This window comes from Vulpes vulpes, chromosome 9 (genome assembly GCF_048418805.1).
Source record: "Vulpes vulpes isolate BD-2025 chromosome 9, VulVul3, whole genome shotgun sequence".
NCBI classification, from domain to species: Eukaryota; Metazoa; Chordata; class Mammalia; order Carnivora; family Canidae; genus Vulpes; species Vulpes vulpes.
The window spans coordinates 101,258,662-101,286,423 of record NC_132788.1 but is presented as its reverse complement, the minus strand read 5'-3'; the positions used below and the strand labels follow the sequence as shown (position 1 = coordinate 101,286,423).

General features: G+C 57.6%; 2 protein-coding genes across 3 annotated transcripts; one reads left to right on the top strand and one right to left on the bottom strand.

The window, feature by feature from the left end:
• The first annotated feature begins 117 nt into the window (after positions 1-117).
• PKN1 (protein kinase N1) lies at positions 118-23,668 on the top strand. Of its 2 annotated transcripts, none has more exons than XM_072721388.1 (22): positions 118-294; positions 4,818-5,121; positions 6,763-6,914; positions 8,052-8,187; positions 11,218-11,363; positions 11,636-11,849; positions 12,628-12,822; positions 14,465-14,574; positions 14,672-14,815; positions 16,621-16,696; positions 16,799-16,940; positions 17,031-17,124; positions 19,838-19,917; positions 19,994-20,069; positions 20,152-20,243; positions 21,432-21,608; positions 21,812-21,874; positions 21,999-22,075; positions 22,283-22,425; positions 22,716-22,823; positions 22,904-22,984; positions 23,384-23,668. In XM_072721388.1, the coding sequence occupies exons 1-22, from the start codon at positions 274-276 to the stop codon at positions 23,585-23,587; spliced, it is 2,835 nt and encodes a 944-aa protein (XP_072577489.1). In that variant the 5' UTR covers positions 118-273; the 3' UTR covers positions 23,588-23,668. The 2 variants fall into 2 exon arrangements, with proteins under 2 accessions (XP_072577489.1, XP_025839250.2); XM_025983465.2 differs by lacking the exon at positions 118-294 and adding an exon at positions 3,729-3,853.
• Positions 23,669-24,247: 579 nt separating this feature from the next.
• PTGER1 (prostaglandin E receptor 1) lies at positions 24,248-26,155 on the bottom strand. The gene is made up of 2 exons (XM_025983531.2): positions 25,130-26,155; positions 24,248-24,604 (listed from the first exon to the last, which is right to left on the bottom strand). The coding sequence occupies exons 1-2, from the start codon at positions 26,072-26,074 to the stop codon at positions 24,338-24,340; spliced, it is 1,212 nt and encodes a 403-aa protein (XP_025839316.2). The 5' UTR covers positions 26,075-26,155; the 3' UTR covers positions 24,248-24,337.
• Positions 26,156-27,762: the final 1,607 nt, after the last annotated feature.

Here is a 27,762-nt window from a genome sequence, read left to right as displayed (position 1 = left end):
GCCGGGAGCCGCGCCCCCGCCGCCCCGCCCCCTCCCCGGGCGCCGACCTCGCGGTCACGTGACCCGGCCCGGCGGCCGCTGGGGCCGGAGGGCGCGGCGCGCGGACGCGGCGGCCTGGCCAGGCGGGGCCGGAGCGGAGCAGGCCGGAGCGGGCCGCGCGCTGGCGGGGGCTCGCGCCGCGCCCGCCCCTTCCCCGCCCCGCGCGGGGCGCACGCGCGCTCCTCTCGCCGCCCCTCCCTCCGCGCGGGGACCCCTGGCGGGCGGCGCGAGGACATGGCCAGCGACGCCGTGCAGGTAGGCGCACCTGCGTCCGCAGCGCCCGGCCCCGGCCAGCGCCGGGGACCCCCGCCCGCGCGTTGCCGGGGCCCCCGCGGCGCCGGCCGGCCCGGGCGGGGGCCTCCCGCGTGCCCGGCGCCCCCTCCCCGGGCGGACACGGCGGAGCCGGCGCGGTCCCCTTCTCGGCAGGTGGAGGTAGCATCGAGGGGGAGCGGGGAGGTCCGGAAGGCCCCGCTGCACCCCCAAGCTCCGCCCCTCCCCGGGGATTAGAGGGGGCGCGGCGGAGGCGCCCCTCCGGTGCCTGTGGCTGGCTGTGCGTCCCGGTGCCCGCGCCCCCGCCGCTCACCTCGGCACTCCCTCTCCCCCGCCCCGGCGTTCGGTTCCGGCAGGTGCCGCTCCACCTGGGGCAGGTGCCTGGCGCAGTGGCCCGGAGGGGAGGAGGCCGTTCGGTCCGTGCCCCTCCCCCGCACAACAAAGCTCTGGCGGCCCCCGCCTCCAGACTGAGCTTTATGATGATCCGGACGCCACCCAGATTGGCACCTGTTGGCGGAAGTGTCCTAGAGTCACCTCATTAGGTTGAGGAATGGGGGACCCACAGTGGCCACCCTCAGGGCTACCAGGTGGAACCTTATCCCAGGCTGGGGATTCTCTTGGACCTGGGGCACTACCTGGGCATGGGTGGCAGGGCTGGGTCACGCAGACACACACAGCCTGGCACCAACCTGCCACCAGCCAGGTTCTCCGTGTACCACCTTGTGAATATCACAGCCTTGGACTCACCTTCCACATCTGTGACAAGCCGGGCCAGAATGACTTCTGACCTTCGGTTTAGAATCTGAGGCACATCCTGTGCCTCTGGTGCCCTCAATAGTGCCTCAAAATCCCTCTGTTGTCCTGTGGTTGCTGTGTAACTGGGTTTTCGTCTCCTTCTGCACCTGCCCCCATCCCCTCTGTGTCTCCCCCATGACTCCCTGTCCCCCACCCCAGTCCTGCTGATGGCCTGTCAGCCTTGCCGTGGAGCTGGGCGTATCTGGTGTTGCCGATCACATAAGGTCAGACCTTGGGGCTGGGGTGGGCCGGGGTTTCTGACTCTACCCCCGGCCCTGGGAGGGCTCTGTAGGAATCCCCTGGCGCATGCATGCACTTGGCATGTGCGGAACATGACCCGGGTGGAGGCCGTGATTCCTGGAATGAGGCTGGACCTGTGCTGTTGTCCCCCCCCTCCCATGTCTTCCCCACTCTGTTCCCCCCTCCTGGTCATCCCTTGTGCCTGCTTGGGCCTGCCACCCTGTCCCTCTGTCTGTCCCGACATATGCCTGTCTGTTTTGTGTCCGGCAAACGGATGTCCTGTCCAGATTCCGGAAACGCCCAAAGCATTGAAATCTCCGGACATGAGGGTCTAGGGCCCTGGCTGCTCTGGGAAGAAGGGGATTCTGGGAGGCGGACCCTCTGGACCTGGGTCTGGGGTGGGAGGTGGGAGGTGGGGGAGCAGGGATTCTCCAAGGCTGGGCCAGGCTCCTGATTCGTGGGTTTGCCTTGTTGGCCCAGGGATCACCTCTGCCCTCTGGGTAGGAGTGAGTCACCCAAGGGAAGAGAACCCAGGAGGCTGGGCCTCTCTCCTTCCCTCCCTGCTCTGCGTGTTCTCAGGCCTCAGCTTCTCTTCCTGTCTGCCTGGACTGTCCCTATTTGAGCTGGCCTGGACCCTGGCTGTACCCTGCTCTGCCTGCTAGGGATGGGATGGGGCTGGGTGGTGGGCGGGTACTGGTCACCAGCTGGTAGTATTAGGTGAACTTGGGTTTAAATTCCAGCTCTGTCACTTTCTCACTGTGTGTCCTGGACCCAGTGCCTTTGCCTCTCTGAGCCATGGTCCTGCCACCAAACAAATGGGTCTACAAGGGTGTTCATAGTCCAAAGGGAGAGATGTAGATGGGCCTGTGCTCTGCAGGAGGATCTGCTGAGAAATCCTTACTGGTGGTCATGGTCAGCAGCCCAGGGTGTGAATCTGTGTCCTTTATTGCAGGGTTTCTTGACATCAGTGCTATTGATGTTTGGGGCCAAATCATTCTTTGAGGCGGGGGCCGTCTGGTGCACCTTAGGATGTTGATCAGGTTCCCAGGTCTCAACCCAAAAGATGCCAGGACCACATCCTCCCCACCCCTAGTTGTGACAACCAAAAACCTTTCTGGATGTTGTTCAGTGGCCCTGGAGGTGTGTGTGGGGATAACCTACCCCACCCCGAACTGCTACTGTCACCTCTCTCAGCCTGTTTCCTCGCCTGGAGAGTAGGGAAGAATAGTGGCAGCGGCTCAGGATTCATGTGATGGGTTGGGTTGGTAGGATGGTGAGAGTGACACTCTCAGCTGAACCCTTGCTGGGGACAGCTGCCCTCTGGTTTGGCTGGGAGCCAACAAGGACTTTCCTCATCTGTGCAATGGGTCCTCCCAGTGGGGATTGTCATTCAGTGCCAGGCCTGACATTTGGACAGGGTGAGCAGATTCTGGGCACTCCTGTTTTAAATCCCAGCCCTTGGGCAGCTCCAGTGGCGCAGGGGTTTGGCGCTGCCTGCAGCCCCGGGCGTGATCCTGGAGACCCGGAATCGAGTCCCACGTCGGGCTCCCTGCATGGAGCCTGCCTCTCCCTCTGCCTGTGTCTCTGCCTCTCTCTCGGTCTCTCTCTCTCTGTGTTGCTCATGAATAAATAAATAAAATCTTTAAAAAAAGAAAAATAAATCCCAGCCCTTCCTCCTGCTGGCTGTGGGGCCTCAGAGCAAGTTATGACATCACCACTCCAGGCCTTGGTATCCTTGTCTTGAAAATGGGGTGATGACAGCACCCACCTCGTGAACTCGCATTAGGTGACCTCAGCAGAGCTCCTAAAAACTACTCTTCTTATTATTAATAGTCATACTTGGCTTTTAGTGGGCCGCTGGTTTGTGGGTACTCTTAACCTAGCCCTCCAGCACTGTCTCCTCATGATGTAGGGCTCAGAGAGGTGGCCCTGGCCTGGCTGGGCCCTACCTGTGGTTACAGCAGTGGGTGACCAGACTGAGAGGAAGCCGGAAGTAGGGACGGCCTGCGTCAGCAGGAAGGGGGCTGGCCATAGAAGCCTCACTGGCGGGCTTGCGTGTATCTGTGTGCATGGGGTAGGCACAGGGTGGGCACACACGTGCCTGCCTGTGTTTTGTGCAAACACCTATAGGTACACGAGAGGGTGTATACACCTAGGGTAGCCCCTGGAGCCTGCATATACTCAAAGGAGGCTGGTCTCCATGTCTACACTAGCGAGCATGTGAGGTGTGTGCACACCTTAGCAACCTCCTAGGATGTCGAGGGAGGGCTGTCCCTGGTTGCCTCCTGAGAAGTCAGGCTTAGTCCCGGAGAGGGCACAGGGAGGGAAGGTCCTCTAGGTGCCCCAGAGCCCCAGAGCTGGCCCCACGCAGGGGATGCTGGGAGCTAGCAGGAAAGAGGAAGTGGCGGTCAAGAGGCCCTGGGAGGGCTGAGGTTCAGGAAGAGGGCGGGGCCCTCAGCCCGGACCCAGGATGGCGGAGGCCAATCCCCCTTTGGACCAGGAGCTGGAGGTCTGGGCTGGGGTCGGGGTGGGGGGCCAGGGAGGACCCTGGTGACACAGACCGGAGGTCCTGCCCTCGGTACCTCTTGATTTTGGACCAAGGAGAGATGGGTTTAGGAGTTTTCTGTTTTGAAGATGAAAATACGTGGGGTTTTTTTTGAGGCTCCCAGGTCGGGGAAATAGAGAAGGAAGGAGACAGGGCTCTGCTCTTTAGGGCCCGGTTGTAGAGGATGAGAGCAGGGGAGACAGAGCTTGCCAGGACCTCCTAGTTTGAGGGTACAACAGGAGAGAGGTAGGGCCTGTCCTCAGAATGTAGTTTGGGGTTATAGCAGAGGGAAGACGAGACCTGCCCTTGGCACCTCCCAGCGTGAGGGCATAGCAGAGAGGAAGGGGGCCTGCTCAAAGGATCTTGACCCCATTGTTTTTGGGGAGGGGTTGGCAGCAGAGGCCTGTCCTGATACTTCCTTGTTTGAGGAGCAGCAGAGGGACAATGGAGCCTGCCCTTGGGGCCTAGTTTTAGGGACAGTAGAGGGGAGTTGGGGCCTACCCTTGGGACCTCCTACCCTAGGGGGACAGCAGAAGTGACAAGGGTTCTGCCCTCAGGACCTTGTTGGGGGGGGCAATGGGAGATGGGGCCTGAATTTAGGGACCTCTTCATTTGGGGGGGCACGCTGGTGAGATAGTGGGGCCTGTCCTCCAGAATCCTACTGCATAAGAAATAGATGAAGGGAAACGGGACAGTACTTATCGGGTCCCCTCGCCTCAGGGGCCAGAGGAGGAGGAAGCCCATGCCCTTGGGACCTCACAGTTTAGGGCAGTCAGGAAGCAGGGACAACACCACGTCTCACCTCCTGGCTTGGAGGGTCGGAGCATGTTTTGGAAGCCCCCGGCCGGGAGGAGGCCAGGCCAAGCTGGCTGAGCGCATTGGGCGCTGCGGTGTCCAGGCCCCACTGACCGCGCTCCGTCTCCCGCAGAGCGAGCCGCGCAGCTGGTCCCTGCTGGAGCAGCTGGGCCTGGCAGGTGCGGACCTGGCGGCTCCGGGGGTGCAGCAGCAGCTGGAGCTGGAGCGGGAGCGGCTGCGGCGCGAGATCCGCAAGGAACTGAAGCTGAAGGAGGGCGCTGAGAACCTGCGGCGGGCCACCACTGACCTGGGCCGCAGCCTCGGCCCCGTGGAGCTGCTGCTGCGTGGCTCCTCCCGCCGCCTGGACCTGCTGCACCAGCAGCTGCAGGAGCTGCATGCCCATGTGGTGCTGCCCGACCCTGCGGCTGCTGCCCGAGGTGAGTGGGGGGCTTCTCCACAGGCTGCGGGACTTTGGGGGTTCAACCGCCAGGGTTGAGCCTAGCCCAGCTGTCCCCACTGACCTCCACACACAATCAGAAAAAAACACCAAAAACTAACCAACACCCAGGGAAAGCTTAACACCATCACACCACCAGCAGCCAAACACCAACAGCCCTACATGGTGTCACACGAGTATCTGAAGACTCACACAGTTGTAACAACATCTGGACAACACCCAAGGATGCTTTTTTTTTTTTTTTAATTTTATTTATTCATGAGGCACACAGAGAGACAGGCAGAGACATAGGCAGAGAGAGAAGCAGGCTCCCTGCAGGGAGCCTGATGCGGGACTCGATTCCAGGACCCTGGGATCACGCCCTGAGCCAAAGGCAAACACTCAATTACAGAGCCACCCAGGCGTCCCCTGAGAATGCTTTTAAAAATTTCCTTAATTCTTATTTATTTAAAAAATTCTTACTTGGGGTCAAAAAACACATAGCATGAAATTGATCATTTCAATCATACGTGTACGGTTCAAAAGGGTTCAGTAAATTCGCGGTGTCATGCAAGACATCACAGAACTTTTCATCTTGTGACCAAGGATCCTTCCACATCATGCCAGTAGCCAGAGATCCTGACACACAGTATATACCAGCACCTTGATGACACCCAAGGATGGAGATGCTGGCATGCGAATCCCCAGAGACTTCCATACTACCACCCAGCACCCAGACAGACGCACACGTGGTCACAGCAACACAGGGACAACATCTAGAGCCTCTCACACATGATCACGCCAACCCCCAGACATTCACACCCACACAGCTATCCGACCTTTTCAGATGTACATTATCCCATCAACAGCTAGAGACTTCTACACAGTCAGACAAGGCTTACAGACTCTCAAACACCCATACGCCACCTAGACAGGTTAGCAGCTGGAGACTGGCCTGTCATGTCAATTCTCAGAGACAATTCATTCAACACCCACCATCTCATATGATCACATCCGCACATAATGTCCCCCCTCCCCTCAGTCACACTGCTCTCTAGCACTCACACAGAAACATGCCAGCATCCAGGGACACGTGTGCCTGACTGTACCAACACCCTGACAGAGCCGGTATAGACACGGTTGTTAACCAGCCCGTGGGGATCTGAATGCACTCTTGTGCCAAAAGTTGGAAACATGTGCCTAGGGGTCACCCCAGCACCCAGGCCTCACACAGTCATTCTGAATAGCACCTGGCATTTCACATAGTTACACGAGCACCTAAGGAGATACATAGTCATGCCAACACCCTGTGGGCACGGGCATAACCACACCCAAACCCACAGACTCCCACACAGCCATAGAAGTAGTTGGGGGCTTCAGTACACAGTCACACCAAACCCGAGGACTTCCGTACACCTGGGCGCTAAGCCTACACTCACTGATGCTGCTCTTGTCCCAGGGATGAGGGGAGGGCTAGAGCGGGGGGACCTTCTGGGCCCTGGCCCTCATTTCCTCCTTTACCTGGCCTTGGGGGGCAGAACCCAGGCTGGGCAGAGGGTGAATCCTCTCAGCTGGGCAGAGCCTCTTAGGTAGGAAAGTGAGGGCCATGGTGACTCTATCTCACCCGCCCCCTTCTCCATAGATGCCCCCCTGTCCCCTGGTGCAAGTGGCCAGGCCTGCTCGGCCACCAACCTAAGCCGCGTGGCTGGCCTGGAGAAGCAGCTGGCCATTGAACTGAAGGTGAAGCAGGGGGCAGAAAACATGATCCAGACATACAGCAATGGCAGCACCAAGGTAGGTGCAGCCTGTGTGCGCATCCCCCTGTGTGCATGCACACCGGCAGGCAGATCACAGGCTGGGGGTGGGAACCAGGGTGCCACCTATATCTCTCTGCCCCATGGGAAGCTGGGACCCTCTGGGTTGGGGACGGAGGGACCGATGGGTGACTTAGAGGCCAGGCCAGGATGTGGGCAGCCTGTGGGGGCATGTGAGAAACAGGATGGCTGTGTGTGATGTTAGACACAAAGCAGAGCCCGTCCCCCCCACCCCATACTCAATTATCCCAGAGACTTGAGGGATGTCCACAGCTGGGGCAGCATTCGGCCTCTGCTGGTGGCATCGCGCTGACACATACACACATAGCAAGGGCAACACTTACACACACACATGCTATCGTCCTAACATCTAGAGACACACCCATAGTCATAACATCTAGAGGCACAGAGACTCCTATCAACACAGGCACACATGTATGCTGTCATAACATCCAGAGAGACAGCAGTAACAGCACTTAGAGATCTGTGGAGGGTCACCACTATGACCACCTCTAGACACAGAGACACATGCCATCATGTGACACCCAGGACACATGGCACAGGCCAGCAGAACACCTGACATACAGACACGCAGACCATTAAATTCACACCCTGAGCCTGGAGCTGTCACACAGATACCCCTGTGCCCCAGGCCTGGTGTCCCTGGACTCCACTTACTGCAGACTGTCTCACACAGCACCCCCCACTCACCTTTGAACTTGACTATGCGGCTGCAGTCAGGGCTACAGCCGCCTCAAGGAACCCTCACCCACGTGTATGCCATTCTGACAGCTGACAAATACAGTGCCTCTGGCTGCCAGGCACGGATCAGAGCCCGCACCCAGATTAGCTCCTTCAATCCTCAGCCTGGTGGCAGCTGATGCCTTAGTGTTCCCATCCCTGCAGATGAGGGAACAGGCCCAGAGAAGTGGAGTGGCTTGCCTGGAGTTACCCAGGTGGCAGGTGGCAGGGATTCAAGTGCCATGAGCTACATCTGCACAAAAGAATGCATGGATATTCCTGCTGTGTCATGGTCACCATGGCCTGTGTGGACAGAGGGCCAGCAGCCAGAGCCCAGTTGCCTAGCCTGCCCCTTACAGCCCACCTCTGCCTCCAGGACCGGAAGCTGCTGCTGACAGCTCAGCAGATGCTTCAGGACAGTAAGACCAAGATCGACATCATCCGCATGCAGCTCCGCCGTGCTCTGCAGGCCGGCCAGCTGGAGAGCCAGGTCGCCCCCGATGAGGCCCAAGGTGAGCCCCTCACCCTGAGACAGACGAACCTGCATTCTGGCCTGTGGAGCTCAGCTCCTCAGCCCAGATGGGGACCCTTTCTGAGGCAGAGAGGTGGCTGTTGTGACTCACAGGATGACCCAGACCCGTTCCTAACCATTTCCTGGCCTATTTCCCATTTTGTCCTATGGACGGTTTGTGCTAGGTCAGGTCCTGGCGGACTACAGCCTGACGACCAAAACTGCTGCTGCCTTTTTCTTTGTGTGAATAAAGTTTTACTGACACACAGCCATGCCCATTCATTTACTGTCTCCTAAGGCTGCTTTTGCACTGTGACAGTGGAGCTGAGCATGGGAGACAGAGCCTGTGTGTTCCACAGAGCTGAAAATATTTACCCTCTAGCTCTTTTTTTTTTAAAGACTTTATTTATTCATTTGAGAGAGAGAGTACAAAGAGGGGGATGGGTAGAGGAAGAGGGAGAAGCAGGCTCCCAGCTGAGCAGGAAGCCCAATGCAGGACTTGATCCTAGGACTCTGGGATCACGCCCTGAGCCAAAGGCAGATGCTCAACCACTGAGCCAGCCAGGTGCCCCAACTCTCCAGCTCTTTATGAAAAGAAATTGCAGACCCCTGCCACCTTGTCATGTTGGCCCCAGTCGTGTAGAACTGTGGTGTCCACAGTGTGTATCTGTTTCCATGTATGTGTCCATGTGTGAATGAATACCTGGGAGCGTCTTAAGCTAATTGTCCACCTGAATTTCATGACAAGACCTTGATATATGTTGTGTGCAAGGGTCATGGTGGCTGTGCTACTAATGTGTATCAGTATTAATGTGACATTGTGAGGACCAGGGGCAGTGTGTATGTCCCAGTAAGTGTGTTACCATGAGAAAGCGCTGTGCGAGCTGTTAGGGATATTAGTGTGTTCAGGCTGCTGTAACAGAATGCCATAGGCTGGGTGCCTTTTTTTTTTTTAAGATTTTATTTATTTATTCATGAAAGATACAGAGGCAGAAAGAGGCAGAGACACAGGCAGAGGGAGAAGCAGGCTCCATGCAGGGAGCCCGATGCGGTACTCCATCCTGGGACTCCAGGATCACGCCCTGGGCCGAAGGCAGGCGCTAAACTACTGAGCCACCCAGGGATCCCCCTGGGTGCCTTTTAAACAACAGAAATTTATTGCTCACAGTTCTGGAGACTGGAGTTCCAGGATGAAGGTGTTGATCCAGTGTCTGGCGAGAGCCCTCTTCTGGGTTCAAAGACCACCGCCTTCTTGCCGTGTGTGTCTTCCTGTGGTGGTGGTGGGGGGGTAGCTTTGCAAGGGCCTCTCTTATTAGGGCCCTGCTCCCATTCAGGAGGGCCCCATCCTCAGGACTTGGTCATTTCCCAAAGGCCCCACCTCCTAACTAACACCTGATACCATCACATTAGGGTTGAGTTTCAATATATGACTTTTGGGGGAATAAAAACATTCACCCCGTAGCAGTGGGGTATATAACTCAGATGATGGTGGGTGTGTCTTTGGGGTATGGGAGGCGTCAGTGTGATTGATCATCTGTACTGGGAATACCTACATGGGCTTCTTGGTGGCCATGTACAATGGTATGATCATGTCCCTGTGCCTCTGGGTGATGTTGTAATCTTGACTAGTGGTGTGATTTTGTCCCTGTAAGTGTAAGGGTCTTGGTGACTATCTGGACACATGTTGACAATAGGCCTGGGGGTGAGAGTGTGACTGTGTTTGTAAGGTGATGTGCCTGCAAATATCAAGGTTCCTGTGACACTGTGTCCATGTTGTTGATGTCTAGGTGAGTGTCACACACCTGTGAGTGGTAGCGTGACTCTCTCTGACAGAACACTAGGGTCCGAGTCTGGGTCACTATACAGGATGGTGAGACTGTCCTCGGACCCTCCAGCCGTGGGTAGTGTGGTCATGGCCTTTTGCCTCCAGTGACAGTGCGTCCTTATGCCTATCTCTGTGCCATCGAGTAACTGTAGCCATCCCGTATTGGGCCATGGCTGTGTCCCTGTGACTTCCTATTGGGTGTGACACTTGGTCTGTGTCCCTGTAATAGGGGATCTTTGGGCCTGTGACCGATGATGCCGCCCTGTCTGTGTGACTGTGTGATGGCATTTCTTTGCCCTATCCCTGTGCCTTATCCATGTGCCAGTGTGATGATGTTTCTTGGGCTGGAGGTAGAGCCCCAGAGTTTTGCCACAGTATAAATGTGTCCCATAGGATGTTTGTGTCTTGTGGTCATGTCTCTCTGTCCAGTAACAATGTCCCTGTGTGGCAGTGTGACTGTATCTTTGTGAGAACGTGTGTTCCTCTGCCTGTGGGTGACAGTGTACCTACTCTGGTGACAAAGTGAGAATGCCACGGTTACCCTGTGCATGACAGTGTGGTGATGTCTGTGTGACAGTGCTCTTGTTCTCCCAACGGCATTATATTTCACTATGTGGATGGTCGCATTCATTTACCCAGATGACTCCTGCAAGAAACGGGGTTGTTTCCAATCTTTTGCTCTTAGATAGAAGGCTGCAGTGAATAACCAAGTACGTATGTTAAGGGCAGAGGTGTTTCTCTGGGATAAGGTTCCTGAGCTGAGACTGCTGAATCGAAGGGCAATTACAATTGTGATTTTGATAGATATGGCCAAACTGTCTCCATGTGTCTCTATGCCTGTGTGTCTGTCTCCTTCTGGCTGTCCAAATGGCCATAATGTCCCTGTGACAGGACCTGGGGATGAAATGGGACCCTGCCAACATGTCCTTTAAGCCTGTGTGGATAGTGTACCTGTGTAGATGACTGTCCCTGTATGACAGCCTAACTCTGTTCCTGGGATAGTCCCTGCGGGTGACAGTGTTTGGACAAAAGAGTGATTGCATCTGGGTGGAAGTGTGACTGACCGACTGTGACCGCTTGCTTGGGAAAAACGTGATACGTCTTGGTGGCTAGTTCCTGTCTCCATGCATGAGTGTGCATCCGGGGCTGGGGTGGCTGAACCCGGGTCCTAGGCTGGCCTTACCACCTGGTACCCCACGCCCACAGGGAGTCCAGACCTGGGGGCCGTGGAGCTGCGCATCGAGGAGCTGAGGCACCACTTCCGAGTGGAGCACGCCGTTGCCGAGGGTGCCAAGAACGTGCTTCGCCTGCTCAGCGCAGCCAAGGCTCCCGACCGCAAGGCCGTCAGCGAGGTGAGGGGCGGGGCCTCGGCGAGGGGCGGGGCCAGAAAGGGGGCGGGGCCAGAAAGGGGGCGGGAATTGACCTGGAGGGCCTTGAGGGATGTGGAGGCTTCAGCCGGGGGCGGGGCTTCAGTGGGCGGCACCTCGGCCGGGGGCGGGGCCTCGCCAGGGGCGGGGTCTAACGCTCCGAGAGCCAAGGAATAGGACCCGGATGGTTTGAGGGGTTGGGCCAGGTAAGACTTAGCTAGGCCCCCCCCAGCCACACTCTGTCCCTCCCGTCGCAGGCCCAGGAGAAACTAACCGAGTCCAACCAGAAGCTGGGGCTGCTGCGGGAGGCGCTGGAGCGGCGGCTCGGGGAGCTGCCCGCAGACCACCCGAAGGGGCGGCTGCTGCGGGAGGAGCTTGCTGCGGCTTCATCTGCAGCCTTCAGTGCCCGCCTGGCCGGGCCCTTCCCCCCAACGCCCTATAGCACCCTGTGCAAGCCCGCGCCACTCACAGGTGGGTCCCGCCTCCTCAGCTCTGTACTTTGGATGGCCTCTCCCCAAGTCCTGAGACCCCTAACCTAAATCTCCATTATCCCTGCCCCTGGACTCCCATCTCACTGTTCCCTCCGTTCTCCATTCACCCTAACCCTGTAGCCCTGGGCCCCATTTCCCTAGGCCAGACACCCCCATGCACTCTGGACTTCTAGCCCCAGCTTGCCCGCTGATTCTGGACTCTGGCCCCCATGCCCACCATGTCCCCATCACTATCCTTCCCTACCTGGCCCTGGTATTTCCTACATCCAGAGCCCCCCAGCCCAGTCCCACCACCCCTCACTTTCAGAACCCTCAGTCTGGAACCATTGTATGCGCCCACCCTAAAGTCAGCCAGCTCCTCCCTCCTTAGACCCCTCAGCTACTACTTCTCCCTTAGAGACCAGCCTTGCCCTAGACCCCTGCCCCCATCTCTGACCTCAGGTCTGCTCCCTGAATCCTACCCCAGAACCCCTAGTCCAACCCGGCTCTCCATTGCCTTGATCATCAGCCTGTGCCCTAAACCTATCTTCTGTCACTAAATCCTGAGCATTCAGAGCCCCTTCCCAGTGTGGCCCACCCCAGTCTCCCCCCTCCCCCTTGTCACATATTTCTCACTTGGGCACAGCCATCCCAGTATCAGATCCCCTGTTCCACCCTGATTGTATGCTGGCCACATCTGGACATGTCCACTTCACCTGCAGTCCCCACCTTTTGGCCTGGCCCAGATGTGGGTCCCCCTGAGCCTGCCCCTCCCTCAGGAACTCTGGAGGTACGTGTGGTAGGCTGCAAGGACCTTCCAGAGACCATCCCCTGGAGCTCCTCACCCGCGGCAGGGGTGCCTGGGACCCCTGACAGCCGTACCACCTTCCTGAGCCGCCCAGCCCGGGGCCTTTACAGCCGCAGTGGAAGCCTCAGTGGCCGGAGCAGCCTCAAAGTGGAAGCTGAGAACACCAGTGAGTGGGCACTAAGGCCTGGAGGAGTGAGATGCGGTGGGGATCTTAGGGTGTCACACACTTGTAACACTTTAAAAAACTGATACATTACAGTCATTAGGATGGATTCTGTTAAGAAAAAAAAAAGTGTTAGGGAGATAGTAGAGAAATTAGAACCCTCTGCAGTGCTGTTGGGAACATAAAGTGCTTCAGCCGCTGTGAAAAAACTAAACATGGAATTACTATGTGATCAGCAGTCCCACTTCTGAGTGTATACCCAAAAGAGATTAAAGAAGGGACTCAAGTTGATAGTTGGACACTCATGTCCATAGCAGCATTATTCACAATGGCCAAAATGTAGCAGCAACACAAGTGTCCATTGACAGATGAATGGCTAAACCAAATGTGGTATGTGTGTGCGGTGGAGTAGTTAGTATTCAACCTTAAAAAGGAAGGGCGTTCTGACACAGGCTACCCCACAGATGAAGCTGAGGACATCACCCTAAAGGAAATAAGCCGGTCACAAAAAGACAAGGACTGTATTATTCCACTTCTATAAGGTACCTAGAGTAGTCTAATTCATAGAAATGGAAGAAGGATGGTTGCCAGTAGCTGGGTCGGAGGGGAGAAGAGAACTTTTGTTTAGTGGGGACAGAGTTTCAGTTGAGGAAGATGAAAAAAGTTCTGGACATGGATGGTGGTGTAGTTGTACAACAGTGTGAACTGTAAACTTGAAAATGATTATAGTGATAAATTTTATGTTATGTGAATTTTACCACTTTTTAAAAAATCTGATGTATAGGAAAAAGTATGTATAAAAGAGGAATAACAATGGAACAAACACCCACGTTACCACCACCCAGGTCAAGAAATAGAACTCTCTAGAAACCCCCTTGCTCCTCCTCCCCTTTCTAGCCCCTTTCCCTGTCCAGAGGTAGCTACTCCCCTGACGCATGGTTATCATTTCCCTGCTTTTCTTCGTAGTTTTAGCATCTATGTACACATCTCAAAACAACAGAGTTTAATTTTGTCTGGTGTTTGAACTTTACATATGTGGAATCATACAGAATGTATTCCATGGTAATGGCTTCTTCCATTTAACATAGTTTGGGAAGTTTATCCATGTCGTTGCATGAAGCTATAGTCCATTCATTTATTTTAACTCCTGTTTAATAGCCCATTAGACTATTAGACTGAGCCATATCAATTGTGGGGGGCCTTTTATTTTATTTTATTTTTTTTTTGTGGGGGGCCTTTTAAAGCAAAATATAATAATTGTTGAATATCAGTTAATAAGGCTATGTTATAGCTTATATATTCTATTTATAGATATTTCTAGTTTGGGGCCCTTATATGCGCATATATGGATATATATGTATATATGCATCTCCCCATTATACCTGCATACATTTTTCCAGGGTAAGTTCTTAGGAGTATATTGCTAGAAGTTGCATATAAAGCAAAAGTGAATTTGGATCTCTACCTCACATCATACACAGAAATCAACTGGAAGTTGATTAAACGCCTTGATGTGAAAGCCTTGTGAGGGTAGCGTAGCAGAATGTGATGGTGGAAGGGAGGATTTCTTTACTAAGATATGGGCCAAGATGCCTCCCCCCAACTCCAAACATTTCCCGACATCCTCCTCCACCCCTCATTCCAGGCGAGGTTAGCACTGTGCTCAAGCTGGATAACACGGTGGTGGGGCAGACATCCTGGAAGCCGTGTGGCCCCAGCGCCTGGGACCAGAGCTTCACGCTGGAGCTGGAAAGGGTGAGCTAAGTTGGGGGATGGCAGGGCTTGGATCCAGGGGGAGGGGTTCCAGACCTTGGGCAGTACCAAATGATGGCACCCGTTCCTCTCCCTCCAGGCTCGGGAACTGGAGTTGGCCGTGTTCTGGCGGGACCAACGGGGCCTTTGTGCCCTCAAATTCCTGAAGTTGGAGGATTTCTTGGACAATGAGAGGCACGAGGTGCAGCTGGACATGGAACCCCAGGGCTGCCTGGTGGCTGAGGTACAGCCCGACCCCTGACCCTACGAAAATACTTCTTGCATCTGCCCACTCGCGGTTTTCTAGAAAGGGAAGATATATATATGTGTTGGATTGGTCTCTGAACCTTGATAGAGAAATACATATAATTAGTTACTTCAGTGACACAACTTAAGCTGGGATTGGTTTTGTTTTAAGGGAAGAAATTAAAAAAAAAAAGAAAAGAAAAGAAATTGCAAAATTTCACCAAGCCAAAAAAGAAAAGAAAAACCTGGTGGCACATCACGGAGATTGCTGTCAGAGCCACAGTCGAGTAGAGAGAAATTCCTTCTACAGTGGTGTTAGGGTTAGAGTCTAAATTGAGGTGTCCTGCATTTGGCACTAGAGACAAGTGTGCCATAGTGGGCTGGATCATTCTTGGTTGTCCTGTAGGGTGCTGAGCAGCATCCCCGGTTTGCACCCAGAGGGAGCCAGCACCACCCTCCCTCCAAGTTGTGACGATCAAAACAGTCTCTAGACATTGCCCTGTCCCCTGGTTGAGAGCCCATGTTCTAAATAACATTCCTAGCTGATCCCTTGTGGTGTGAGCCAAGCCCTGTCCTACTTGCTTTGCTGGCATTAACTTGTTAATCCTTACAATGACCCACTTCCACCCAACCCGAATCAGGAGGGATCGATTCAGGAGGGATCGTCATTAGTCACCTCTGACGGGGGAGGAAACAGAGGCACAGAGGAGGAAAGCCATTGGCCCCCTCATTCAGTCAAAATTTTCCTCAAAAATTCTTTAAGTGTTCCCCTAACACATACGTGTGCCCTGTTACATATCCACAACTCCATGTGGGAGTTCTGACGTGATCTCATAATCGAGCCCCACTGAAGAAAAAGAGCAGAAGGGCCGGGCAGGGCAGTGACATTGCTCTTCCATTAGGAAGACCGGCCAGTACCAAGCAGGAATGGTGGGGGTGGTAGGGGAGGGGGGCAAGTTCTGAGGCAAGCCTGCTGGCCCTCAACGTTCACTTGTAGCATTCTGTTCTATTTTTCCACCTCCCCCAGAGTGCCAGTCAATAGAACTTTCTAGAGTTCTGTTGTCGATGAGCCTACAATAGTTGCATTCTGTTGTAGATGGGAATGTTGTATACGTCTACCGTCCAACATAGCAGCCGCCAGCCACTTAGAGCATGGCTAGTGTGACCAGAGAACTAAAGTTTTCATGTTACTTACAATTTTACTGAATTTAAATAGCCTTATGTGGCTAGTGGCGAGCGTATCAGACACACATAAAGTCACACAGTTCTGTGACTTTAGCGCCTTCTAGAAGATGCTTTGGAGTTGGGAGAATGCAGCTAGACTAGTGGCTTCCCCATACCAGCTGGAGGGCTTGTTGAAACACAGGCTGCTGGACCCCACACTTGTATTTCTGACTCCGTGTGTCCAGGCAGGGGCCTGGGAATCTGCATTTCTGGCAAGGCCCCAGGTGATGCTGCTGGTCCAGGGCCCCACTTGGGGAATCATGACCCTAAATGATGTAGGACCTTGCTGGAGTTGCATGTACCTCTTGTTGGGTCAGGACCCCCCACCCCACCCCTAGAGGAGGTCTTGGTTGCCTGCTTCTTGACTTTCTAAGATGGCACTTCAGGAGGTGGCCCTACCAGGCACTGGGTTGGTTTTCTAACCCCTTAATAAGTTACAACATCTTCATACTCTGTTTAGATGTGGAGCCACAGTAATTGGAACCCGCAAAACATAAGGGTGTGCCTTTCTACGCTCTCAGGGCTTCCCCACCATCTAGAGCTGGGAGTGAGTTCTTACCCACTGGCCCTTCTCTCCAGGTTACCTTCCGCAACCCTGTCATTGAGAGGATACCCCGGCTCCGAAGGCAGAAGAAAATTTTCTCCAAGCAGCAAGGTGAGGTAGTGATCAAGGTAGAGAAGAAGCCAGGGGTCCCAGGAGTATCATGAAGGGTGACCCCCATCCCCTGTACCCCCCTCCCCCACCCCCCACCCCCAGGGAAAGCATTTCAGCGCGCTAGGCAAATGAACATTGATGTTGCCACCTGGGTGCGGCTGCTTCGAAGGCTCATCCCCAATGCCACGGCCACAAGCACCTTCAGCCCTGGGGCTTCTCCAGGCCCTGAGGTCCGCTCCACAGGGTAAGGAGGGTGCTCTCTGAAGTCTAGGCTGTCCCTGGTTGCATGCCGGGGTGCTTGGTCCCACACACACCCTCCTCTCTTGGTCTGCAGTGATATATCTGTGGAGAAGCTGAACCTTGGGACTGCCTTGGATAGCTTACCCCAGAAGAGTCCTCTGGGTCCTCCTTCCAGCCCATCAAGCCTGGTGAGTGTTCCACTCCTTTCCCCCCACACCTGGATCTTCCAGGCTTCTCTCCCCACTCAAGACCCAGACACCACCAGGAATTTCCCTGGGTCCCACATCTCTGTTGGAAGCAGGTGGTCGCATTCTCTATCCTGAATAAAAACATGATCTCAGGAGCCAGGCCACCTGGGTCCATGTTCCTGCCGCGTGACCCACGGCAAGCTTCTTCACCTTGCTGTGCTCTGTGCACTTGCCTGTAAAACAAGCATGTGTAAAACTCACTTCGAGGATAGAAGTCAGGATGGTGGTTTTCTCGGGGTGGGGTGGGGTGTCATTGATAGGGAGATACAAGGGAGCCTGTTGGGGTCATGGCCATGTTGTGCCTCTTATATATTTATTTATTTTTTAAGATTTTATTTATTCATGAGAGACCCACACAAAGAGGCAGAGACATAGGCAGAGGGAGAAGCAGGCTCCCTGTGGGGAGCCCGGTGCAGGACTCAATCCCAGGACACCAGGATCATGCCCTGAGCCAAAGGCAGACGCTCAACCACCGAGCCACCTAGGTGTCCTTATGTTGTGCCTCTTAATGTAGGTCAGAGATCAGCATGCCTTTTCCATAAAGGGGCATGGAGCCGATATTTTTGGCTTTGTGGGCCAGACTGTCTTGGTCACAATGACTCAACGCTGCCATTGTAGAAAACAGCCGTAGGGGATACATACAAACACCAGTGGGCATGGCTGTGTTCTGGTTAAAGCTTTATGGATGGACACTGAACTTTATTTATTTATTTTTTAAAGATTTTATTTATTTATTAATGAGAGACGCAGAGAGAGAGGGAGAGGCAGAGGGAGAAGCAGGCTCCATGTAGGGGGCGTGATGTGGGATTGAATTCCGGGATTCCAGGATCACGCCCTGGGCTGAAGGCAGGTGCCAAACCACTGAGCCACCCAGGGATCTCCACTGAACTTGGAATGTCCTATCGCTTTCTCAGATCACAAAATATTACTCTCCTTTTGATTTTTCCCCCCAACCCCTTAAAAATGTAAAAGCTATTCTCGGCTCACGGACTGTACCAAACCTCATTTACCCACCCCCGCTGCGTGCAATGCATACCCAGATGGACATGTTTGTAAGAGCAGGCCCCTTGGCCGCCCAGCTCACATTTTATGCATTTTATACCTCATTTGAAAAAAAAAAAAAAGAAAAGAAAAAAGCAGGGGGGAAGCCTGGGCGGCTCAGCAGCTGGGCATCTGCCTTCAGCTCAAGGTGTGATCCCAAGTCTGGGTATCAAGTCCCACGTTGGGCTCCCTGAGGGGAGCCTGCTTCTCCCTGTGTCTATATCTCTGCCTCTCTCTGTGTCTCTCATAAATAAATAAATAAAAATCTTTAAAAAAATGATAGTATATGCTTCTGTATTTTATTTACAATAATATAATGAGATAGGTCATCAGGTAAGTTTGGCAAAACAAAATCCAAAAGTTTAATACCATCAAATGCCAGGCAGGGCACAGGGAGACAGGCATGTAGATTGTTGCATCTCCTTAGGATTGTTGCTTAGGATAGCTGGTTGCCCTAAAAATGGACATCGTCTTGACCCAGGAGTTCCAATCCTGGACGCTCACACATGGGCGCATCCGGAAAGTTCACTGCAGCGGCTTTGTGTGGGCAAAAGTGGAAACGGCAGCGTCCATCCATAGGAGAGCCAGTGCTAAGTAAATGACGAGGTGGGCTGTGACAAATGAAGCTGGTCTCCCAGTGCTGGGACAGAGTGGTTTCCATGACAGGTTGTCCAGTGGGGGAGGCAAGATTAGAATATTGTCAATAGTGGAAACAAGTGAAATGGAGCCTCTCCCATCACTTTTACTTGTGTGGGTATAGAATATGTCTAGAAAGGTACTCAGGAAATCATTGATGGTGGCTGGTTCTGGGGAGGGTGGCTGGGGCACGAGAGGCCTGTCTTTCCCACCTGATTGCATTTCTAGAACTGTGTCTGTAGTAGATGATGATGAACCAGTTGTAATATGTTCCCATTCACCATGTATTTTTTTTAAGATTTTATTTATTTATTGGGGGGGGGGCAGAAGAAGGGGGAGGGAGAGAGAGGAGACTCCCTGCTGGGCGTGGAGCTGGATACAGGGCGATCTCACATCCCTGAGATCACAACCTGAGCCGAAACCAAGAGTTGGGCACTTAACTGACTGAGCCACCCAGCCCCCCCCCACCCTCTTCCATTTACAATATGAATTTTGACTCTTTTCAAAGTTACATGCCCATGTGGTATAAAGAATTAAGTAGCTTTTAGGGCAAATACCCATAAAGGAAATATGTAGGTAAATGGTAAAATATATTTATAGCATGAAAAAAAAGCAGTGAAAGGGGACAGGGAGTATGTGTGGGTATGGCAGGGAGTGGGGGGGTCCATTAGTTACTTAATATGATGGTCAGCTGGCCACCTGTGAAGGCGACATCTGCATGAATGGCCTGAAGGAGGTAAGGGAGGAGCCGTGCAGATGTCGGGGTGGGGGGATTCCAGGTAGAGGGAATAGCCTATGCAAAGGCCCTGGGCTGGAAACATGCTTGGTGTGTTCAGGGCGTGGGGCGAGGGATAGCGTGCCTGGAGGGCAGTGAGCAAGAGGGCAAGTGGAAGGAGAAGTGAGGTCAGAGAGGTGACGGGAGCCTCGGTGGCTATTGTGGTTATGGGTGCCTCTGACTTCCCTCTCTCTGCCACAGAGTTCCCCGATCCAGGAAACTACCACCACCCTGGAGCCGCCTTCAGAGACCCAGGAGACCCCAGGCCCCGCCTTGAGCAGGTGACACCCCTCCCCTGCTCACCACCCACCCCCCCTGCCTGCTGTCCTTGTCCCCACCAGTGTCCTCTCTCCACAGCCCTCTGAAGAAGTCGCCCCTGACCCTCGAGGATTTCAAATTCCTGGCGGTGCTGGGCCGGGGTCACTTTGGAAAGGTGAGGCAGGGGGCAAGGAGTTAGGGGAACAGGGAGTTCCCGGGCTGGCCATTAAGGCCATCGCTGCCCTTTGTGGTTCCAGGTGCTGCTCTCTGAATTCCGGCCCAGTGGAGAGCTGTTCGCCATCAAGGCTTTGAAGAAAGGCGACATTGTGGCCCGAGATGAGGTGGAGAGGTGGGGACCCAGCCCAGGCCCTCTGAGAACCTCAGTCTTTTCTTCAGGGAGATGGGAGACAGAGCAATGCCCTCTCTGGAGCTGCTGTGACAGTGATTCATAACAGTCACTGGCACTAATTAAGCTAGTACTTAAGATACTAACTCTTAGAAAGCACCCACTATGCACCTTATGTTCAGGAACTCATTCATCCTCCACGACAGACTGATGAAGTAAATACCATTATGGTTCCCATTCTGCTGATGACACAGAGAGGTTGAGCGAGTTGCCCAAAGTCACAAAGCCAGTAAGCAGCAGGTTGGGGATTCAAGCCTAGGGACTCAGGCTCTGAAGCCTGTACCCTTAATGGCACCATGGCCCACCTCTGCTTTGAGTCAGGGCCCTGGGTTCAAACCCCACCTCTGCCACAAATGTGCTTCGAGAGTCTGGGGAAGTCACTTTGCCTTCCTGATCCACAGCCTCCTTGTCTATAAAAGGGGAGTAATGATGCCTTTCTTGCAGGGTGGTCAGGTGGATTAAGTGAGAGGATGCATCTAGAGCATTCTGCACTACCTGGGCCCCTGCAAGAAGGCCCAGTAGAGGCGCTGAGATTGTCCCTAAGCTTTCTGACCTCCTTTTGTTGATCAGGAACCCAACTCAGATAGGCTTAAGCAAAAGAGGAATTTATTGCTCTGGATCAGAAAAGTCCAGGAGTGGACTACCTTCAGGCATGTCTGTATCCAGGTGCTCAGATGACATCTCTCAGTCGGCTTTCCTCTTTGTAGGCTTTGCTTGCAGTCTTCTCAAGGGGACAGAGATAGCCTCCTGCCCCAGCCGTGTAAGACTCATCCAGTAGTTTTAGCCTTTCTTCCTTAATAATTCCAGCAGAAATCCTGAGATTGAGCCCACTTCCTTGGCTTGCCCATTCCCAAACCAATTCCTGGCTTGGGGGAATGGGGTGTTCCCATTAGCCCACCCTGGCTGTTCCCTAAAGGGATATCAGGGGGCTGTTACTAGGATGACAGATGGCTTCTGGGTGCATGTTTAGCAGACAAAGCTGCTGAGGTTCAGAGATACTAGGCAGCTTGCCCAAGGTTGCACAGCTACGTGAGGTCCTCAGCAAACAGCTGATGATCGAGGACCCTGGAGTGTGGGAGATGGGGTAGGGGACTGCTGTGGTCTCTGACCCCCGCCCCCTACCCTACCCAGCCTGATGTGTGAGAAGCGGATCTTGGCAGCAGTGACCAGAGCAGGACACCCCTTCCTGGTGAACCTGTTTGGCTGTTTCCAGACACCAGAGCACGTGTGCTTCGTGATGGAGTACTCGGCCGGCGGGGATCTGATGCTGCACATCCACAGTGATGTGTTCTCTGAACCTCGCGCTGTGTGAGCTCCCCACCCGCGCCTCAACCCCCAACAGGCAGAGGCAGCCCCCTTCCCCTCCACCTTTCTGCCCCTGCCTCCCCCCACCCTCCTGGAGTTTTTTGGGGGGATGTATGGGGGACTTTTGAGGATGTGGGAGCCAGGCTTCTATGGCCTTCCTTCCTGGCTGAGAGGCCTGGCTCCGTCACACCAGCTTCTCTCTGCAGCTTTTATTCAGCCTGTGTGGTGCTGGGGTTGCAGTTTCTCCACGAACACAAGATTGTCTACAGGTGTGTGCCTTGTGCGTGCCTCTGCTCCTGTATGCACGCTCCGCCCACTGGGGGGCCCTCAGGCTTCAGGCAGGGCCCAGACCCCCACTCATCCCTCTTACATCCCCCTCCCAACCCATCACAGGGACCTGAAGTTGGACAATTTGCTCCTGGACACCGAGGGCTATGTCAAGATCGCAGACTTTGGCCTCTGCAAGGAGGGTGAGGGGCGGGGTTGGGATCTGAAGGGCTGGCCTCTGGGGTTTAGACAGAGCGGGGAGGGAATGGAGTCCCCAGCCCTCCCTGGGTTACCCCCCACCCTGACCCTGGGATGGGGCTGGCTGGCTGGGCGGGCCACCCCACGCTGGGCTGGCCTACCTCTGGGAGCACTCCTCCCTCCATAACCTCACATGGCCCTCCTGCCCCCAGGGATGGGCTTTGGGGACCGGACCAGCACATTCTGTGGGACCCCGGAGTTCCTGGCACCCGAGGTGCTGACAGACACATCTTATACGCGGGCTGTGGACTGGTGGGGGCTGGGCGTGCTGCTCTATGAGATGCTGGTTGGTGAGGTAAGGCCCCAGGCTGCCCCCACCCTGCCTGACCCTGGGATGATGCTGGAAACTGCTTGTGCTAGCTGTGGGATCAGACGGGGCTTCTGGGCTTCCGTGTGCTGTGGGGTGGAGGCAGCTGGCTTTGCCCCGCCCTTGCCTCAGTGTTCACATCTGTAAAATGGGGTACTTACCTTCTCACATCAGCCAGCACCCAGGGGAAAGTGTGCTGGAGCCGAGGGCTTAGGTGGGGCTGGGAGAGGAGTGGCCAGAGGAGGGGCCTAATTCACCCTGGCTCTCTCTGTCCCCAGTCCCCATTTCCAGGGGACGACGAGGAAGAGGTATTTGACAGCATAGTCAATGATGAGGTTCGCTACCCACGCTTCCTATCAGCTGAAGCCATTGGCATCATGCGCAGGGTGAGGAGCACCCCCACCTTGGGCCTGGGCAGGGGCTCTGGGGCCAGGAGGGGGAAGACTGACAACTGTCTTCCCTCCAGCTGCTGCGGAGGAATCCCGAGCGGAGGCTGGGCTCCAGCGAGAGAGATGCTGAGGATGTGAAAAAGCAGCCCTTCTATAGGGTGAGGTCACCGCATGTGCCTACCCAACTCCCCACCAGAGACCTGGTCACCCCCCCTCCCAGGGCCTGGTCACTTCTCCCCTACCCAGACAGCCACTTCCCCTCTGACATTGTCCCCTCCATATCCTTCCCTCCCTTCATGCCCACTTACCCTCCTACACCCACATCTCCTCCAGGCTGGCCTGGTTCCTGGGTATGAACCTGGGGCTCCCTCTCCCCGACCCCAGGGCTCCCCATACATAAACTGTGATCCTTACTGGGCCCCCAGTCCCCACTGGACCCGTCCCTCTGTGACTCCTTATGCTAATCCCCACAGATGCAGGGCCGGCCGGGGCACCTCCTGCATCCCCCCACTCCCCCTGCTGACCCCCGCCCTCTCTCCCCCTTCTCCCCCACCTAGACACTGGTCTGGGACAGTCTGCTGGCCCGACGCTTGCCACCTCCCTTCGTGCCCACGCTGTCAGGCCGCACGGATGTCAGCAACTTCGACGAGGAGTTCACCGGGGAGGCCCCCACGCTGAGCCCGCCCCGCGACGCGCGGCCCCTCACGGCCGCAGAGCAGGCCGCCTTCCGGGACTTCGACTTCGTGGCCGGGGGCTGCTAGCCCTCTCCCCTGCCCCCGCCCCCCCCGACCAAGCTCTCAGTAGTTTTTAAAAAGGCCTTTGGGGTTTGCCCCATCCATGCAGTCTCCGGCTCCCCGCGTGTGCAGTGACGCTGGCGCGGGGCGGGGGGGCGTGTACTTGGAGGTGGGGAGAGTCGTGGGGGCGGATCCAGCGCGTGGCCGGGGGTGATGCCCTGGGTTATGGGGGGGTGTCGCGTGATGAGGGTTAAGGGAAGGTGGGGGCTCCGGGCTCCCACTATGGTGCGGAGCGTGGGCAGGCCGGGGTGGGACAGGGCTGCTGGGAGCTGTGTTAGGGACTCTGGAGTTTTGAGGCCCTGATGGGAGTGGTTCGGGGGCAGGGCCTTGCGGCTGTGTTGGAGGCGCTCAGGGCCACAATGAGAGAATTGTTGCTGGGGTCAGTCCTGGCGGCGGCAGGAGCAAAAAGCCTCGGTTCCGGCTCAGCTGCTCCGCTCTTGACAGCCGGGGCCTCGGGCTGGGGCTGCGGCCTTCGGCGCATGCTCCGGCGGCTCCAGCTCCGCGCCTCCGCGCCTCCGCGTGGAAAGTCCTGGAACTGCACACCCCGGAGGCTCACGCGGCGCCTCTGTCGCCCCCGCGCGGTCACAGGGGTGCTGCGGCCCCCACCCGACACAGGCCCCGCGCAGGTCCGCAAAACGGCTTTATTCCCCCGAAGGCTCCGCGCTGCGGTCCTGGGCCCGGGGCGGGCTGACTTGGCCTCTGGGACTCCTGGCTCGCCTAGAGGTGGCTGAGGCTGCTGTGCCGGGAGCTGCGCAGCGAGCTGGCCTCCCAGGCGCTCCTGGTTAGGGCCAGCCCCGCCGGGCTGCCCTTGGCGCCGGGCCTCGGGGGCAGGAGGCGAAGCAGTTGGCGCAGCACCGCCTGGCGCAGCAGGATGTACACCCAGGGGTCCAGGATCTGGTTCCATGAAGCGAGGCGCACAGCCAGAAACAGCGGCCGCTGCAGGGAGCTGGAGCCCCAGCCCCCGACAGCCAGCACCACTAACACCTGCGGGAGAAGCCGGTGTGAGCGGTGGGGCAGGCGGAGGGAGAAGGGGACGGGCCAGGGGTGGGGCCGGGTGGATGAGCGCGCGGCCGGAGGGGAAGGGAGCCGTGAGCAGCAGCAGAGGCTCACAGGCTGGGGAGATGCGAGTCTCGGTGAAGAAGGCGCCACGGAGCGGGCCGAATGGGGCGTGGCAGAAGCAAAGGTCTGCGGTGCTGGGGCTCGAACAGAAAAGGAGAGAAGCGCCGGGCGGCCCGAAGGACAGCGCGCCCGGGGGAGAAGAGGGGCGGGGCGCGTGCTGCTGGAAGGGGTTCGGGCCCCGCGCGTCCGGGCCTCGAGCGGGTGGGGCCGGGAGGAGGCTCGCCTGGGTGGGCGGCCCTACGCCTGGGTGGGAGGCCCCAGGCCGGGGTAAGCGGAGGGGGTGGGATGTCCGAGCGGGGCCGGGGGGCGGGGAAGGGAGCGAGAACCCAGGTACCCCAGGACGGCGGGGGACGGGAGGAGCCTGGCCCGAGGGGCGTGTGCGCCCCTCACCAGCAGCGGGCTCCAGCAGATGCACGACACCACCATGATGCCCACGAGCTGGCCCACCATCTCCACATCGTGGGCGCGGGCTCTGCGCGCGGAGCCCCGGCCCGGGGAACCGCCGGGGGCCGAAGCGACGGACGAGGAGGACGAGGCGGAGGCCGAGCGGGGCGCGCGCGCCCCCCAGTGGCGGCGGCCGTCGGGGCCGCAGGCCTGAGGACGCCGTCGAGAGCGGCGGCGGCGCCAGCGCGCGCGCAGCAGGGCCAGGCCGCTGAGCGTGTTGCACACGAGCGCGGCGAGCAGCGCGGCCAGGCCGAGGCCGGCGAAGAGGCCGGCGAGCAGCGCCTGGCGCCAGCCGCCCGCCGGGCCCAGGCCGATGAAGCACCACGTGCCCGGGTACTGCAGCTCGTAGCGGCCCACGCGCGCCAGCGGCAGCAGCGCCACGGCCAAGGCCAGCGCGGCCAGCACGGCCAGCGCCAGGCGCGCGCGGGCCGCCGAGACGCGCGCCGCGTGCAGCAGCGGCCGCGTGACGCCCACGCAGCGCTCCACGGCCATGCCGCAGCCGAGCAGCAGCGGGCACAGGCCGAAGAAGACCATGCAGCCGCCCAGGAAGTGGCAGGCGCCGCCGGCCGGAGAGCGGCCCGCCGCGTACAGGCGCAGCACCAGCGCCCCCGGGATGACGTGGCCCGCCAGGTCCGTGGCCAGGAGGCTGGCGACGAACAGCAGGAAGGTGGCGGCCGAGCGGCGGCGGCGCAGGCGGCCCGCGGCCTGCGCCAGCAGCGCCAGCGCCAGCACGTTGGACACGGCGCCCAGGGTCATGGAGAAGATGGGCAGCGCCGGCGACGCGCTCGCCCGGCCGGACGGCGGCCAGGCCGACGCGTTGGGAGCCCCGGGCTCCGCGCACGTGGTCGCCTCCCCGGCCAGGCTCAGGTTGAGGGGCCCGCAGAGACTCATGTCAGGTGCTGGGGGGGGGGGGGCTGGGGAGAGGAGAGGAAGGGCACCGTGAGGCGGTGCCGGCCGGGCGCCTGCCCTGCAGCCCCGCAGCCCCGCAGCCCTGCAGCCCCCCAGCCCCGCAGCCCCGCAGCCCCGCAGCCCCCCAGCCCCGCAGCCCTCCATCCCCCCAGCCCCGCAGCCCTGCAGCCCCCCAGCCCTCCAGCCCCCTCCAGCCGTCCAGCCGTCCAGCCCTCCAGCCCCCCAGCCCCGCAGCCCTCCAGCCCCGCAGCCCTCCAGCCCCCTCCAGCCCTCCAGCCCCCTCCAGCCCTCCAGCCGTCCAGCCCCCTCCAGCCGTCCAGCCCCCTCCAGCCCCCCAGCCCTCCAGCCCTCCAGCCCCCTCCAGCCCCCCAGCCCCCCAGCCCTCCAGCCCCCTCCAGCCGTCCAGCCCTCCAGCCCCCTCCAGCCCCCTCCAGCCGTCCAGCCCTCCAGCCCAGAGCCCCGCTCGATGCCGCGTTCTTCTTGTCCACTCTCCCTGCGGCCGCTCCGGGTGACCCCGGCTGCCCATGCCCGACCCCTTCCTCCTCCCCTGCCCCATCAGCTCATCTCTTGCCAGGGCCCCTCGCCACCTTCTCTGTCCACCTTGGTTCCCTGAGCTCCAGCCTTCCCTGTCTCTGTCCCCACCTCTGGACGTCTCGGATCCACTTCTGACACCCACCTCAGTTTCGCAGCACAGCGAATTCCCGGTCCCCTGCTCGTCTGACTCCCACTCACCCGTTTCTGATCACAGGGCCCCACCTGGCCTCACGGACCGGTCTCTGACCATCACAGGTCACGTTTTCCCCAGTCCCATGTGTGATGCTCACAGCCCCAGCTCTGCCACCACGGGCGCCTCTGTCCCTGTCCCCCACACTGCCATCTCGGAGTTCTGTTCCTGTCTCACCCAGGCCCTGCTCCTGACCACGGCCACCTCATCGTGGATGCCCGTGGTTCCCATCCCCCCCTCCAAGTCCCTGCCTCGAAGGCCTCAAGGCAGGCCCAGCAACCCCCATTCCTTGATACCCCAGAGGTGAGGGCTGAGAGGGCAGAGCTGCCTGCTGGCCAGATGGGAAGGGCAGATGGGGACAGACCGCAAGACTCACAGGGACTGATAGATGGGGCTGAGAGTCAAGAACACAGGCCAGAGAGACTGAGGTGGCCATGGCCCCATCCTCCCACCCCCTCCCCCCCCACCAGAGATCCTCAGGCCCCAGTCTTCTTACCCACACAGTTTGGGACGCCAGGTCCCCATCGCCTGCTGCTTGGCCCTGCTGCCTGCTGCACCCGCGCCCGCTGCACCAGAGCGCTCTCCGGCAGGCCGCTCCCTCTCCCTCCCTCCTGGGGCGGCTCCCCAGCTCCCTGCCTCCTCCCGCCACCCGTGCTCTGGCCTCCAGGGGCCGCTCCGGCTATCTTGCGCTATCTTGCGCCCGCAGGGGACCTAGGGTGGCAAAGACCCATCTGTGCTCCTGGCAATGGGCAGGGGCCACTCTGGACCCCAGCTGCCCCCTCCAGGACGGGGGCTCTCGGGGAGTTGGCTTGGTTCCCCATGACCCCCTCCCTGCCGGCGGGGCGGGAGTAGCCCTCCCCCCACCCCCAGGCGCGGGCCTTTCGCCTGCCTCATTAATAAAGTGGATAAAATCTAAACACTGGAAAATGTGAGCATCGCCCAGGGC